The sequence below is a fragment of the Accipiter gentilis genome, chromosome Z (genome assembly GCF_929443795.1).
Source record: "Accipiter gentilis chromosome Z, bAccGen1.1, whole genome shotgun sequence".
Taxonomy (NCBI): domain Eukaryota; kingdom Metazoa; phylum Chordata; class Aves; order Accipitriformes; family Accipitridae; genus Astur; species Astur gentilis.
The window spans coordinates 31,303,585-31,321,228 of NC_064919.1; the positions used below are offsets into that span (position 1 = coordinate 31,303,585).

The 17,644-nt window shown below is 44.3% G+C and overlaps 1 protein-coding gene across 2 annotated transcripts in view; it reads left to right on the top strand.

The window, feature by feature from the left end:
• The first annotated feature begins 642 nt into the window (after positions 1-642).
• Positions 643-17,644, top strand: part of SHB (SH2 domain containing adaptor protein B) — a 73,669-nt gene continuing 56,667 nt past the window's right edge. For both annotated transcript variants that reach the window (XR_007505163.1, XM_049796367.1), the window contains exon 1: positions 643-1,564. Coding sequence is in view for 1 of the 2 variants with exons in the window: in XM_049796367.1 (XP_049652324.1) it covers positions 992-1,564 (573 nt within the window). In the remaining variant the exon portion in view is untranslated. The remainder of the gene's footprint in view (positions 1,565-17,644) is intronic.

Sequence of the window (17,644 nt, forward strand, 5' to 3'; positions counted from 1 at the left end):
ACAGGGGTTGGTGCCCTTTGATAGGGCCCGGCTGGGCCCAGTGTAAGAACCCCTACCCACTGAGGGGAAGAGGGGCACACAGGTAGCGGTACTAGAAAAGTCAGAGCTCAAACTGTGCAGACAGCGGCTGAGACCACATCACCCTGGCTGCAGGTGTCCCAGCGCCTCCGGACGACAAGGCTGGACGACAGACAGAGGCTCCTGAACCTCAGGCTAGCTAGGAAACGAAAGGCACCCACGCCTCCTGCCTCCTCACTGAGGCAGCTCCGCTCCCCCACCCTTCCACGGACGCAGAGCGGAAGCCTCACCGGGTCCCACCCGCTGCAGCACCGGCCCGGCGAGGCCGGACACGCCGCCGCCGCGCCCCTTCTGCTGCGAAGCGCAGCAAGCAGCCGTACCAACTCTCCCCCGCTCCCTAGAGACGCTTCCTTCCGCTGCTGATGGTGATGATGCGCATCCGGCCCCGCCCAGGGTTTTCGGGGAGACAACAGTGCGCCCCGGGGCGGACGGCCTCCAGGGGAACGCTTGGCCAGCCCCCTTCCGGCCAGGGCGGAGCGCAGCGCACAGCCACCGCCCAGCAGCCGCTGGCCCGGCCCGGCCCCGCCCGGCTCCCCCCGCCCGCGGTCGCGGTGGTGGGTGGGGCCTGCATGTAGACGCGTCCCCCGCCTCCCCAGTGCGTGCTGAGGTCAGGGCGGGCTGCGCTGCGCTGCAAGCGCGGAGGGGCGGGGTCTGCGCTCGCGAGAGCCCCGGAGCTTGCGGGGGAGGAGCGCCTGGCTTGGGCCGGGAACGGTTCCGTCCCGCCGGGAAGTTGGGGGCCTAAGCAGGGCTCTTCCAGTCGTTGGCAGAGGAAGGGTGGCGTGTGCGCGGAGGGGGGGCGTCTGGCCCGCCTTGCCGCCCTGCTTCTCCATGCGGGCGGCGGCGGTGAGCTGGGCTGGCGCGCGGGGCGCCGGGGGCAGCGCGCGGTGCTGACAGGCCGCGGCCGGGAAAGACGATGGCCAAATGGCTGAATAAGTACTTCAGCCTGGGCAATAGCAAGACCAAGAGTCCCCCGCAGCCTCCGCGGCCCGACTACCGAGAGAAACGCAACGGTGCCGGCAGCGCGCCCCGCCCCGACGAGCCGCCGCACCTCCACCTTCACCACCACACGTCGCCCGGCTCTCCGCATCGCCGCCTGCGCGACGACACCAGCGACCTGCTCCGCGCCTACCGCGCCCAGAAAGAACGCGACTTCGAGGACCCCTACAGCGGGCCCGGCTCGTCCCTGAGCAAGTTGCGCGCCATGTGCCGCCTGGACTACTCCACGTCCGAGGGCGTGGGTGAGGCGGCCCCCAAGACTTTCTCCTCCTCGTCGTGCTGCGCTGCACCCCCTGCCACCTGTGCAGCCGGCTCCGCACACCTCTTTCGCAGCCACAGCGAGCGCCGCCCGGCGACGCCGCCCAACGTGAAGTACATCCCCCCCAGGCACCGGCTTATCAAGGTCGAGAGCAGCGATGGCGCAGGCGAGAAGCTCAACAAGGGCTCCAAGCAGCTGGCGACCTCTCTCCCCTCTGCCATGAAAGATAAAGTAAGTGTTGTGCTCCCTGTTCCTGCCCCGGTAGACTAGGTAGTAGGGCTGGGGCTATGTCAGCACCTGGAATGATTCGTGGTGAGGGGACTAGCTCCTGTCTGAATGCACCTGGAGTGGCCACTGCGCTCCACCATGCATCATGGGGTGGCCTGGCCCTTTTTCATATCTCGGGGTAGGCAGGGCGTGTGCAAAGCTGGCACATGAAGTGGTGGTGCCCTGTCCTCTGGGCTTTCAAACTCACCTCCCTTCTGGTAGGGCAGGTTTGCAGGCGTGCCTAGCCCTGCTCTGGGGCACAGTGCACTGCCAACCTCATTGGTATCAAGGCTCTTGGACTGGCATGTTCCTGCAGAAGAGGATGTTGAGTCTTTGAGGGGGTGCTTGGGGACCTCTAGAGTCACTTGAGAAGCCCTGTGCTTCTGACTCAAAAGTTTTGGCCTCAGCCCCATTGCATGTGGTATGGAGCGGTCATATATAAAAAAAAAAATTAAAAAAATCTGATGCCATCCTGAGTCAGACTGCCTGTTTTTAAGGAGACAATTTATCATGTGTTCAGTAGTAACTTCTTTGCCTCCTACTTCAGTGTGAAAGGTGAAGTAGTTCAAAGTCCTGTATTAAACAGCATCACAACTTCCATGATAGCTGTGTTTCCAACTGGCAGGTACCTGAAGCAAACTCTATAGCTACTGGCTCAGTTGCAATTGTTCTCCTATCTTTCACTGGTCGTTGTCTACAAATATTAACAAAATACTGTAGCACTGGGAAGTGCTGTGCTCAGGAACTTGGATTACAGCTGGGAAGCTTTGCAGAGGGAAGTAGCTTTAATTATTTTGTAAGCACAGCACATATCCCCCCACATCTGTTGGTCCTGTGAGTATGGTTTAGTTTTTTCATATATTGGATATTAATATTCCTCCATTTTGTAAATTGCCAGTACTTCCATGTAACAGTCACATCACAGGAATTCTAAGTATGTGCTGAATGTTATCAATTTAAATGATCTGTGTGTACATGTTTAAATACGTAACATGAGTGCATTGAAGAGTGAGTGACACATTTCCATGAACCTGATAAATTATATTCTGTCCAGGTGGAATTCCAAATAAATAAGCTTGCGATGGTGATGGTACAAGATTAAAAGTCTAGAATTTATTACAATGTCTGTCATTTTACCTGTAGTTCCTGACTGGAAGCAACTTCTTTTGTGGAAGTAGAATCTCACTACGTTACAGTCTCAGTATAGTCAGTCTGTTTTCAATTGCCTGTGTTGATGACACCATGTATCTGCTCTTAGGCAAATAAATTTCAGCAGCTTCATATGTCAGAGAAAATAACTGCTTGGGGCAAAATGCTTCCAAGTGCAATTGCTATTCCTTTTTTTTTAATAGGACATGATTTTATTTTTTTTTTTATTATCTTTCAGTTTTAGACCCTACTGAAGCAATTGTTGAAGCAGAAACTATATCTATTGCTGGGTAACCTGCTACCTTGTGCGACCATAAATCTGTGTGCTACTCCCAAGCCCTTGCTGCAGGTTCTAAAACTTATTTTGAATGAGCAGCATACAACTTTTTAGTAAAGATGCAGACCACTCATGTCATAGTCACATTCTTTCTGTTTCTGAGGGAGAACTGTTTGTGACAAACAGGCAATCTTTAACATGTCTGAGAAATAAAACTGTCTCTACACCTAAAAAGTAAGTGTGCCTGCCCCACCCATAACAGAATTTGGTTGCAAGGAGCTACATAGCTTGCCTTTTGTTCAATTGTGATATTTCCTCCCAGTAGTGGAGATGAAATTTCTCTTATTTCACAGCCCTGAAATGTAAAGCCCGACAGGTGAACCTGAGAAGCAGTGCTTGTAGTGGGCAGGCAGAGAACTGCTGCTCTCCTACACCTGTTATTCCCTGAGGAGAAAAAATGAGGAATTTAGTTAACATAGTGTGTCCAGTGGCAAATAAAGCCAGTGGAAATAAACTTCTGTAAGAAGTATATGGTAGAGGGGACAGTAAAGATGGTATTAAAAAAAACTAGAGGTCTGACACTCAGAAGAGTTGATAGAAATATTAAAAGCGCTGCAGGGAAAAAAATCTGTGGGTAGCATATCTTAAGCTAGTAAGTACCTTAGGAATGAAAAAAGATCTAGTTGCCGTATAGGTCTGTCATTACAGAAGTATGTTAGTGTTTAACAATCCAACAGTGTGCACTAAATGCTTGTGTTGTGTTTCAGCACCTGTGTTTTTTTTTTTTTTCATTTTCATTTACAAGGATACAGTGCTGTTTTCCTTTATGTGTTAACTGAGAATGTGTTAACTGAGAAGTGAGAAGTGTGGTTTTCAACAAATTCAGTGAGCAATTTTATAACTTTTGTGACTGGTCATCAGTAAAGATTTGGCTGAACAGCTCAGTTGTGTGTTAAACTTGAAAGACTTTCTAGAATGGCAAGGAGATTCAGGAAGGTGCTTGTTTACTGTGGTTACTTATAAAGGACAAATGGTAAAGTATGAATAAGGACAGACTAGTTAGTCAAAATTCCCAGGAAAAAAATGACTGGCTGATTCAGGGAGTAAAGGAGATGGAGATTAAAAGCAATGGTAGGCATGATCGTATTTTGCAAGATTCCAGGCACAGCTTGTAAAAGTAACCACAGAGATCTAATGTACCTGCGGTTCAGGAAGCTTTGATGTGTAGGGGTAGAAGTACTGACTAAAGTTGAAGCAGACAAACCCAAATTGCCATGCATCTTTAATAGTGAGGTGACTAGCCTCTACAACAGATACCCAAGGGAGTCACCATTGCCATATGTCTTTGAATTCGAATTGTTGGGTGGATTTTTTATTTAGGTAGTACAATCAGGCAGGTTTGGGGGCTTTAACAGTGATGCTTATCTTCAAACAAGGGAGAGCAGGCTATGTTAGAATTCATGGCAGAAGCAGCTCAGTTCCTCCAGCATGGAGGATAAGAAATTAGTAGCTTCCATCTTTAGTGCTGGCCTGGGAGATGTTAACTTCTTAGCTCTTCTGTGGCAGACAAATGAGTGTAGACAAGCCAGAACAACATAAGAAATTAGTGGCTTCCGTCTTTAGGGCTGGCCTGGGAGATGTTAACTTCTTAGCTCTCCTGTGGCAAATGAATGAGTGTAGGCAAGCTGGAGCAACATGTGGCTGTATGCCGGAACAACCTGGCAGCCACTATATTTGTTTAAGAATAAATGCGAGACTTGGCTTAACATCAACTCAACAGAAAAACCACTTGGTGAACTGCGGATCTAAAAGAATGAGCTGAATTCTTCCTGAGTTGACTGTCTTCTATCTGGCATTGTGTGGTGTGTGTAAATCCATGAAAGTGATAGAGGGGAAAGTGTCTGTGTGAAAGGATGCTTTGTGTATTTTCTCACCTGTTATGCTTTTTGAACCTAAACATTTATTTGCCTGGCTTTGCTGCCAAAGAACCTGGACCACTATTCAAAGAGCAAGTGTATCATACTCTGTTGCAGGAAGTTCTTAGGATTTAAAAGCTGGGATTGTAGCCTACTTGTCCTTTAAAAGATAATTATTTCATAATGAGGAACATTTTGCACTTCCTCTGTGCAGTGGAAGCAGAACTGTGCAGCAGTTCTTGATATGGAATGCAGAAGATACTGCAAGTTACAAGATCCATTTCCACAGGACAGGACATACCTGATGCTGTAGAAAATAGCTCAGTTCTGCACAGGCAGAGCTGGTCCAGTGCAAAAGCATGTAAATGTTTTGTGGCAGCAGCAATCAGGCAGGAAACTGTTCAGGGCAGCATAGTTGCTGACTTGATTTACAAAGGTCTGAAAACAAAGTCTATGTGCAAATTCTATACTTGTATAAGGAAAAAAAACCCCTTTGTTTCCATGCAGTCCAGCTCAGAAGTGTAGGGCACAGAGATTTGGCTGCTAGCTAAGCTAAACAGCTAAAGCTGTTTGTCTTGAAAGCTTTCCCCCCATTATGTAAGAAACACGTACCTTTCTGACATTGCAATAGACTATGGAAATGCTGTTTGAACTTTTAAGGTCTTGCATAAAAGTGCTTACACTCCATGTAACATAATTAATATGTGTATATAATTAAAACCTTTTAGTAAACATTGAGAAGATGTTTGTCTTATTTCTGCATATGGAAGGTCTAAGTTTTATTTGATCTTGCAAGTGAGAACAAGTCAGGTGTATTTAAAAGAATCTTGCAGCTGGTATTCCAAGGTGCACTGAGAAAACACTTGAAAGATGTCTAAGCAGTGTTGGAGTTATTTAAATCAAAGTATATAGTTTCTAGAGATCCTAAACTACAAATGCAACTCTGTCTTATTCCCATGTTTAATCCATTGCAGCAGGGTGTCAGGATGCCACTCTTTACAATTGATTCTACGCTGAGACAGTCTTCCTCGCTGCATGTGGTTCCCATGGACATATGGTTCTGCCTTTGAAGCAAAGGTCTCAAGAAAAAGATACCAGTGGCCACTGGTCTTGTGAACCTGCATGAATGCCTTGGGCAAGGCCACACATAAAGGCAGCAAGCAGCATTTTTTCCATGTATCTCATGTTGCTGTATTGCAGCTAGAAATGCATTTTTCCACATATGCCAGTCTCATGATTAAGGGACTATCATGGTCTTATGAATGGGAAAATATTCAGTTATTACCTGAGCGTGTGAAGTCTTAGTGACTAGTTTGTGTTTGAAGTGATGTGGTAAGACTGTTCAGTTACAAGTGTGCCTGGCATCTGCACTGTACGGCATAGCTTGGAACAGTCTCAGCTCTGGGAACCATCCAAATTTTCAGACTCTTGGACAAAGAGAGATCCAAGCAGAGAAAGGCTATCAGGAAGGAGTATGAAGCAGTTAGACACATGGAGATTGAGAGAGGGAGTGGTAGCCTTCTGGAAGAGTGTATCGTGTATACCCTTACAGTAAACAGATCCAAACCATTGAAAGAAAGTACCTCAGTTACTGGATTCAAGTGAGAAGACTGACTTGCCCCTTCTGAGCTAAGGCGTGCTTATTGAACTATTTACTGGGAGACTGTAATCGAACATGTTCCACATGGCCTTATTCTGAAAAAGGCTAATACTGCAGGAGAAATTCCCATAAGGGAACTGAGCAGGGTGGACCTTACCCTGTTTCCACCCCTTTCCATGCAACCTATGTACCTAATACCTATGAACTGTGCTCAGTTGGCCCCCAATGAGCAAGAATAGGTGCTTGTGTCACTCTCTCATATGTACCCTCTCTTGCTTTACCAGAAAGCATTTAAGAATATGTTTCTGTGCTGGGCTGTCTTCCCAAATCCAGGAGACCCACACTGCTTCTAGGAACACAGGCTCTGAGCTGTCATGTGCTTAATTTCTGGGCTCATTACATGGTACAAAGTGCTCATTCCTTTTGGAGTGAGAGAGTGAGGGGTACAGGATATTAGGTATGAGGTTAAAAGTTCTAGGCAAAACTCAGAAGGGATATATTTTACTTTTTAGAAGTGCCTGTGTTTTTCTTTGCTTGCATTGTCCAGCTGTAATCTATTTGGCTGTATCTGTAATCATAGACACTTCGATCTTGATGTTGTCTCCCTGTCCCATTCCTGGACAACAGGAATTAGTTTTTCTGTCTCTTCAACCTGTATTCTGAGCATTCTGTGGTGTGAGAGGTGGCTGGTATGTGTCCTGGAGCAGTTAGCCTGAGCTTGGTGCTTTAACTTTTGTCTCCCCATCTGTATTCACAGTCACATTTTCAAATAGTTGCCAGAAGACATTTGGTAATGACTGAAATTGGCACCAGGGGCTTAGGCTTTACTGCAAGGACAGAATCACAAAATTGCAGAATGGTTGAGGTTGGAAGGGATCTCTGGAGATTGTCTTGTCCAGCCCTGCCCTGCTCAAGCAGGGTCACATAGATCCAGTTGCCCAGGACCATATCCAGACAGCTTTTGAGTATCTGCAAGGGTGGAGACTCCACAACCTCTCTGGGCAACTTGTGCCAGTGTTCAGTCACCTTCACAATGGAAGAAGTGTTTCCTGATGCTTAGATGGAAGCTCCTGTGTTTAAATCTGTGCCCATTGCTTCTTGTCCTGTCACTATGTACCACTGAAAGAGTCTGGCTCTGTCCTCTTTGCACCCTCCCTTCAGATATTTATACACATTGATAAGATCACCCCTGAGCTTTCTCTTATCTAGGCTGAACAGTCCTGGCTCACTCAGCCTTTCCTTGTGCATGAGGTGCTCCATTCCCTTCATCATCTTTGTAGCCCTTTGCTGCACTCTCTCCAGTATGTCCATGTCTCTTTTGTACTGGTGATCCCAGAACTGGGCCCAGCACTCCAAGTGTGGCCTCACCAGTGCTGAAGGAGAGGGGAAGAATGACCTCTCTTGACCTGCTGGCAATGCTTTGCTTAATGCAGCCCAGGACACCATTCACCTTCTTTGCAGCAGGGGCACATTGCTTACTCATGTTCAACTTGGTGTCTACCAGGACCCCCAGGTCCTTTTTTTGCCAAGCTGCTTGCCATCTGGGTGGCTCCCAGCATGTTCTGGTGCATGGGGGTACTCCTCCCCAGGTACAGGACTTTGCACTTCTTGTTGAACTTCATGAGGTTCATGTCAGCCTATTTCTCTAGGCTGTAGATGTCCCTCTGAATGCCAGTATGACTCACTAGTAGCTCATCCACTCCTCCCATTTTGGTGTTGTCTGGCTGAGGATACACTCTTCCTTCATCATCCAGATCATTAATGAAGATGTTAAACAGGGCTAGAGCCAGTATTGACCCATGGCACACACCATGAGTCACTGGACTCTAGTTAAACTTTGTGCCACTGATTACCACACTCATTGTTCAGCCAGATTTCAATCCACCTCACTGTCTGCTTATCCAGCCTATGCATCAACAGCTTGTGTATGAGGATCTTATGGGAGACAGTGTCAAAGGCCTTACTGAAGTCCAGGTAGACAATATCCACTGCTCTCCCCTCATCTACCAGGCCAGTCACTTGGACTTCCTGACCATAGTTTTCAGTTCTAACTGATAAACAAACAGAACCATTCATGACTGCAGTGGACTGGGGTGTTTTCCACTGGAGGGATGGAAGGCCAGCTTAAAGTTAATTGCTTATTAATATTTGACTCTAAAAAATAGCTACAGTCTTTTTGTTCCGGATTAAAAAAACCTGCAGATCTGCTTTGTTTTTATTGCTGAATTCCATACATTGATGTCAAACAGGAATACTTGAATTCTTGTGTTGCAAAAGTACTAGATATTAGATTATCAGTGGCTATATTCCCGAAGGATTTCAAAGCATTTCACAGGCTTTATGTGTGAGAGTGATAGTGACCACTGGGGGACTTCAGCCACTTACAATTTATAATGTGGTATTTCTTTATGACTGTGGACTAAAGGCTGCTGAAGGGAACTACAGGAGGAGCATGTGTGAACAGACTACACTCCTGGAATTCAAATCTCTGCTCTTCTGAGATGTTTAAAGATCTATTTTAATCTTGCAAGGTTTTAAAAAAAAACAACCATAAACCCCAAAGCAACAGAAGGTAGTCTTAAATCTTCAAAGAAAAGTCACAAGTGTCCCAAATGTAGTTTTGAAGATCAGTATGTAAAGTCTGAATGAGATAGAAACATCCTACAGTTGTGCTATATATTCTGTGGGTAGTTTCTGTGTGCAGACCCTGCAGATATTGTTAGATTGTAGCTCAGTAAAGTGCTGTAGAGAAAGTTTGTTATGGAAGGTGTTACTTCCTATGGATTCTCTCCAAGTGAAGTTTTAGGGCAGTCTCTTTTCTTTAACGGAAGTGCTGCTTTTCAGATACAACTTTTCTTCCCTAGTTTCAACTAATATTGTTCCAGCAAACAGATTTGGGGCCTGTCTTAGAATAGAATACAGTGTTTTCAGCTGGAAGGGACATACAAGGATCATTTAATCCAACTGCCTGACCACGTCAGCTGACCAAAAGTTAAAGCATGTTATTAAGGGCATTATCCAAATGCCTCTTAAACACTGACAGGCACGGGGCATCAACCACCTCTCTAGGAAGCCTGTTCCAGTGTTTGACCACCCTCTCAGTACAGAAGTGTTTCATAATGTCATGTCTGAACCTCCTCTATGCAGCTTTGTCCTGTCTTTGGATACCAGGGAGAAGAGATCAGCACCTCCCTTTCCATTTCCCGTCCTCAGGAAGCTGCAGAGAGTAATGAGGTTACCCATCAGCCTCCTTTTCTCCAAAGTCCTTAGCCATCTCTCACAGGACATGCCTTCCAGCTGTTTCGCCAGCTTTGTTGCCCTCCTCTGGATGCATTCAAGTACCTTAACATCCTTCTTAAATTGTGGGGTCCAGAACTGCACACAATACTCAAAATAAGGCCACATCAATGCTGGATAATCACCTCTTTTGACCGGCTGGCTATGCTGTGTTTGATGCACCCCAGAATGTGGTTTACCCTCTTGGCTGCCAGGGCATTCTGCTGTCATATTGAGCCTGCTGCCAAGCAGCACCCCCAGATCCCTTTCTGTAGGGCTGCTTTCTAGCCACTTTTCTCCCAATTTATACTTGTGCTCAGCATTACTCCATCCCAGGTGCAGAATCCAGCATTTGAACTTGTTAAATTTCATGCCAAATGTCATGCTTGTTAGATTTCATGCCTTCTGTATTACTCTGCCTGTGGTCAGTATAGAAAGGAGTAAATGCTTGGTTAGTGTTAAACTTGGAGAAGATCCTGCCACTTAATGCGAAAGCATTGGTCCAGCTTGCTATGGCTTTTGTGATCTGTGACTAATTTCCCTCTGTTTCAGATTAGGGGAACATTGCTTTGCCTCCACCTTCAGTGCTCGTCTCTTGTCTCCGATACCCTGACATGTCTACATTAACGAAATAAGCTGGTTAGCCATAGTGATAGGTGTGATTGCCCTGCCAGGCATCTGCAAGGGATATTGAAGAATGAAAAGCCACTAGAGGCAGTTTAAAACCTGAAATTAATTTGAGAAGGTCTGCTGTGGCTGACAGACATGTATGTTTGGTAAAGGTAGTGCAAAGGTACTGAAATCACAGCAGCAATGAAGATGAGCTGGATGATTTGGTAATCCTGAGAGTGATTTTCCTACTTCAAGGATTAGAAAAATGACTTAAAGATAGATAAGGATCAGAAGCCTGCAACCTCGGAGAAACTAAAAACTGCCATATGCGCCAAGATTATAATAGGAAGGTTGAGAGCTGCCTAGAATGCTTGTTACATTCTGTTTGGGGAAGAACAAGTGTCCCTAAGGCTGCAGAAAAATGCCTGCCTTTCCCCGCTCCCGCACTCTTGTTATCAAGTTCACACAGGGAAGGTTCCAGTGGGGGACTCAGAGAGGTCTTTGGCTGTGGGGTGCAGCTCCCAACTGTTAAGTGTAACACTACACTCTGTGAATCAATGGATGGTTGATTTGGCCTGTACATGATTGTCATGCTATGTATGTTGAAATAAATGACTCGTATAGTCTGGATTCACTGAACTGCACAGGTGTTGCTCATGGTTTCCAGCTGGCTTTCAAGGTGATGGAAAGTATTGGAGGGAACACAGGTGCTGTTGAGTTGGGCTTGCTGTCACCATACATCTGAGAGTGCTTGAGGGTATATGTGTCTGCTAAATACTGAAGTCATTTTAACTGCTCATCTGGCATGGGCGAAGAGATGCTGAATTGTGGCATACAGTTAGGAGATGCCAAGTCCAGGGGGAATTTCAGTTGAAAGTCCTGACCTGTGATGTCGGGATCTGTCAGGAAGTGAGGTTTGTCTTAGGATTCTTTTTCCCTGGTCCAGTGCAGACTGAGTGCTGGGCTACAATGTCTGTGTGCTCCATGAAACAGGCTTGAGTAAAGCTGAACACCAGAATGGAGAGTGTGGAGTTCCAGGGTGACTTTCCACCCAGGGTAATGCAACTCAGTGAGTCCTGAGCTGTGTGGGGGAACAAGCTAATCATACAGTTTTCCACCACCCTTGTGTTATTAGGAAAATTGTCAGGGGGGCTGTTGTTGGTCACTCTTTGGCACTTAAGTCTAGAGAAGCCTTGTGGTAATAGGGAGCTGTTGCTGGTTTGATATATCCAGGTTGTTGTACTGGTCTTGCAGCTATAGTATGGTATCATGGAGTGGCTCTCTTGCAGCTGGAAAGCCTGCACAGAGGGGCTCCTACTGCTCTGAAGTTAGAGCATTTAGTGTGCTGGAGGAGTCTACATGCTTCTGTTGCTGAAGCGAAGGTGGAAGGGGGCACAAATAGTTTGCAATGGCAGCTGGAAGTGAGACTGAAACACCCTGACTTCAGAAGTGGTCAGTGTGTGCAGACCTCTGGGCATAACAGCAGTATGCTGACTGTGTTTCTCTTTACAGGGGGATAGGCTGGAGCTACACAGCTCGGCCTCTCTGAGGTGGCAGAAGGGTGCACCTTTTTCTTTCCTCCCCTCAGCTTTCTGATGCAGAAAGAGGAGCCATGTGGCCCTACTGCTGCTCAGCAGGTTGGTGCCTTATCTTTGAGAGGTCAGGTGGGCTATAGGGAAGCCTCTGGAGGGATGTCACTGCAGGCAGTAGCCTTCCATGTCCTACCGCTGGCATGCTCATTACAAGTTTGCCATGTGTGTTTCGCAGTTGGTTTGCCTCTTACTGCTTCTGCATAAGTTCACCACTTAATCTTTCTATCTATTGATTGCTATGAGGATCTATACTCAAAAAAGACAGCTGTGAGAGAGAACAAAGTAATCCATTGCTTTTACATGTCTTTGCTGATTCAGTAGAGATGACTTTGACATGGTTCCAGCAGCTGACAACTTCGTGGAGACAAGAGAAAGCTGCATGGTGTAGATCCAATTCATGATGTTGCAAGATCTGTAGATTGCTACGTCACATATGAAGAACCTGGAGCATTCCTTGTAAAAGTTAAATTTGCATTTGTGAATAAGCATTAGCTTACCAAAAGTATTAGAGGAACAAATAATATTAATGGTAGTAGTGAGATATGTCCCTATGATTACACTTTCTTTTGTTGTGTTTTCATGTTCAGCCAGCAGTTCTAGTTAAAGTCTTCAGAATGATAAAGCTAATAAATGTAGGAGACAAGGAGAGGGTATATTGTTTAACCTGAAAATGTAGTAACAATCGGTATATGGCTAAATGTTGGATAACTCTAAATTGGATAGTGAAAGAAAAAAAATCCACCTAAAAATGAATGCAGTTTTGGAGTTTGCATGGGTAACAGAAGAAGGCAGGTGAAAAGAGTCAAAATGTCAACAGCAGATTTATTGCCTTACAGGTTCTGACTTTCAATACGATGAAAACTACATGGTGGATACCACATATTGCCTGTGGAAGGATTTTTCTAAACTATTGAACTGAATCCAGAGCAGTCCGTCAGAGTAGCACTTGCATGCCTTCCATCTTCATGGGAACCACAATATCTGTGAATGGAATCCAAATGCCAACTTAATCACATCCTCTGGTCTATGCATCTTCTGTCGCTCTGATCTACACATCTTCTGTCTGATCTCAAGCTGTTGCTGTAGTCTAAGTTTTATTTAAGTAAATTTAGGTTTTCTTGTTATATATGTTGAAATGATTTGTGAAATTCTGAAATCTGCATTGTATGCGTGTACTTATACATATACAAAACTATGATAAATATATAAAATATACAGTTATAGTTATTATGTGTTATTTTATGTATATAAACATGCATATTGCTGAGAAAGAGGTTGTGGACCTTCCAACTTTGGAGAATTTCAAAACTTGTGTGGGCAAGACCCTGAGCAACCTGGTTTAGCTTTTGTATGACCCCTGCTTTGAGCAGAAGAGTGGTTTAATTGTCTTCAGAGATCTCATGCAACCTGAGCCTTAATGTAACTCTGATGTTCAAAACCTACCCTGGAGCCTGAGTATTGCCAACAGACTTATGTTAATATAGTGCATTCCTGTAAGGACAGTAGTGAAGGATGGACCTAAGGTACAGCTCTGTCAAGCTGGAATGGTTTTCCCCATTCTGCAGATGAATCTGTGCAGTAAGTGAATGTGGAGTTACTCTGACAATAGTCTCTAAAGCATACAAGCATACCTTCTGCAAAAGCATGAAAGAATGAATACGGCTTCGTTCAGATCAAGTGCATGTGTATACAATTGGGCATGGCTGGGTGAGTCAATGGGGGAGAATGATATTGTGAGGACACTAAAGCAGGGCTGAATACTCATGCTGCTCAGCAAGAAGGAATGAATTGTGCTTGCTTCTATAGATTGTCCTGTGAATTTTCACATGGGTGTGTGCAGGAGCTGGGTTGGTTAAATCTGCATGTGAACACAGAAGTACTGAGACACTAAGCATAGCTAAAACAGCATTACACAATTCTGTTTCAACAGTTGGGCCACCATAAATCCAGCTGTCTTACTACTGCATGATAGCACAGATAATACCTGCAGCTTTTCCTTCAAAACTGCTCAGATAAGGAGAGAGGTCTGTATTACACTTTTTTTATGCATCCAACTTAAGGCAACCTTGCAAGCAAACTGTTGGCATTAGGACTGTTCTAATATAAGGTATGTGTGGAAGTGAAACCTGCAGACAGAATAAGGTTATGCAGTTTATTCTGATTTAAAGGGCATTTTAACTCTAAATGAGAAATTAGGCACAGTAAGAACATGTATTGGAACTTACGTAAATGGCTTTTTAGCCTGGTTAATGAGGAGAAAGGATCTAGAAAGAAAAAAGGTGAATCTGTTTTTTCTCTTTTTAACCATCAAGTTTGCTAGTAAACTTCTGCTTGGCAGTCTGATCTTGTAATGGCCAGTTTGCCATTGTATTTGCTTGGATCAGTGAAGAAATGCCTATTCTATATTTTTTTTACAAGCTTCTTTATGCCCCAAGCTCACTGACACAGTTTGGAATAGGAGAGATGTTTGTATCTCTAAACACCTTTTTATATGTCCTTGCCTACCAGCGGTTGGTTATGGTGCCTAATTCTGAGACACTCAGGCAGAGCGCTGCCCCATGGCAAAGAATACAGTTTGACTTCTGATTCCTTTGCTGCCCTGTGTCAGTGGGATTTTCTCCTTGACTAACAGTATGCTAGGCACTGACTGTGTTGAAGTGGAGCAAGTGATACGAAACCTGGCAGTTGAAAGAGCATATGGTGATAGATAGGAAAAGGGACTGTGGTACAGATCTTCCTGGATATGTTACTCTTTCTGTAAATGTTACAGTAAAACAGGCCATTGACAAGGAAAGAGACATAAGGTGTGGTTTTGGAGTAGCTATGCATTGTGCATGAAGTATAGAAAATTGTTTTACAAAACATACTCTGCTAATGGCAGTGCATGGGATACAAATATTTTTTTGGACTTTTTTTTTGTGTGTGACCTGGTTTTCTGAAGGGAACAATACCTATTAAGTGCTCTGTCTGTCCTTCCTTCCGTAAGTCTTGGATCGATTGACGGATGTTGGACGATGTATTTTAAAAAGTCATGTGGATGGTTCAAGGAACGACCCTCTCCTTACTGACAGGAAAGGTAGAACTCTGTCTTTAAACTATAAACCGCAGCATCTATGTGGCCTGCATTGCCCTATGTGAAGTAGGAGCACACATGGGATAGCAGGGAACTGCAATTACTGCCTGGGGAATCAAAGCATAGAGGAGAGAAATGGGGAGGCAAGACAAGAAGAACTGTTGTTTATATATCAGCTTGTTAGCACCTGGATCCTCTCACTGTGAGCATGTGGACTTGTAGAAACCACAAAGAGCAATCCATCTTCTCTGAAAACTAAGCCTTGTGTTTGGGGGAGTAGCTCTTGAAACCTTGTTATTAAATAGTGGCTTTTTCTTTTTTTCCAACACCTCACTACCAGTCCACATCTGTCTCAGAAATTTAGGTGCTACCTTTCCCAATTTGTGCGTCAGTTACATTTTAGACAAGGAATGTGTCCCTCTCTGGAAATCAAAGGTATGAATGAGGCCTGTGATTTTTTCCAGAGGCAAAGCTGATGCAGGTCTTTACAACACTCAAATTTAGGAACAGAAGGAAAGGCTCTATACAACAGCTCCATCTGTAGAGAATCTTCTAGAGTCATGACCTAAATTTCTGACTTATTAGCAAGATATTAAAAATCCTTCTTTTACTTTTCCTGATCCTGCTGCTGATCCTTTTGGGAATTCAGCCATGCACTGATCACTGTATTTGCAGGTTTCCCAAGGCTGTGAAATTTATTTTGAAAAAAAGGTGGTACTGGGCCTACAGGGAGCATTACCCAACAGGTTCTTGAATTCAGTGTTTCATGGAAGAAAGCGTAAGTGCAAGTATTCATTCATTTGGAAAAGAAATCCAGACAAAACTTTGCAGTCCTTCTGTATGCAGGCTGAGCTTTAAGGAAACATCTAAATAGGGCATGTTTGCAATGTGAAACCTGGACATCACTTTGGGACAAGGAGAGAAATTTGGTATTTCTCAAAAATTTCACATGGTGGTTGTAAAAAAGTTAAAACAAAAAAACCCAATATTGAATCACTTCTACTGTAGCTAGTGAGTGTTCTTTTGTGACTATGAATTCTCAGACACAGTGAGGAATTTTCATTACATTGTGTTATATGTGTTAACCATGGTGTTCTCTGACACAAATTCACAGTTTCTAAGTGCTCTTGTCTTCTATATCTCTGCTGACAGTCACATGTTCTTGTCTATGATATTGGTGGACTTAATTGCCAGTCACAAAAGCTGAGAGAAGAATACATGATCTGCCTTTTTTTTTTAAAGTACATATAATAAAATTATAATAGATCATATTTAATAATAAATCTTCCCCCCCCCCATCCCCCAAAGGGTGTCCCATAATAAGTCTCCAAAAGATCTGGCTTGCAGGAGAGGTCTTTTGTTTTTTTGCTTCATGTTATTTATCATAATTCTTCTTGGTTTCCTCCAGAATACTGTGTCCTTAATCACGATAGCCACTAAATCAGTCAAATAACAAACAGTTCTGTGCTGAAGTTGCTGTTTCAAGGATAAATCTTTTGTATTTCCTTTCAGTTCAAAGTGGCATTATCCCTAAATACTCAGTTTATTTCAGTGTAGTAAGTTCTCATTGGGTTTTTGTTGTTGTTTGTTCCCTTTAAAAATGTGCTTTATAGTCAGGTAGAGATATCTGCAAAATTGTGCATTTAGGTATGTTCCTTGTTTTCCTCCTGTGGCTGCACATGCAAATTATGCTTTTGCATATGCAAATACTCATTTAAACTTGTATTTAATGTAATAATATATGTAGGTCTTAAATAGTATTTTTTAAGACTGTAGAAGAACAAAGACTATGTAACAATAGTGAAGCTTGGACCTTAGTTAATATATATTAGAGGGGTAAACCAGAATCTCAGCTTGTATTTAAATTTTGGGAGGGGGTTGTTGTTTTTTGAACTTGTATCTGCCAACTGACCGTTTAGCTAGAGCTATGATTTTGAATTTGTCAACTGGTCTGGTAACTGAGCCATACTCCATTTCTTTTGCCTTTGCATTTTAACAGACAACCTGCTAGGGAGAACTGCTGTGAGTGTTCCCTAAATGCTTGTTGATCTCTCTGGTTGTGGAAGCTCAAATACAAGTTTCACTTACTTTTTTGATCAGTGCACTTCTCTTTATGTTTTGGAGTTTCTTTTGCTTGAAGTTACTCATGCCTCAGGTTACTCTTACTAGATCTGCAGGACAGAAAATAATATATGGAGTGCCATAGAATGGGCTTGTATAGAACATGAATCAGTAGTTGTAGGAGTTTAGAGTCCGCTCTAATAATCTTGCATTCTGTTAAGAGGTAAGCCACAGGCCTTTAGCAATAGCCCTGACAAATGCAGCCAATTGAGACATGAATTTGGAATCTGAATAGGTGTCTGAGGCCTTCTGGGGATTCTCTGATAACTGTGATTAATTTTGACAGGTTGGACCCACATGAATGGTGGCTGGATTTGGCAGAGAGGAGAGGCAAATTAACTGTATCGCACTTCAGAGGTCAGATCCTGTGTGTGAATGCCCTCTCCAGCCCGCATTTACAAAACCTCAGCATGTTGCCAATCCTCTGA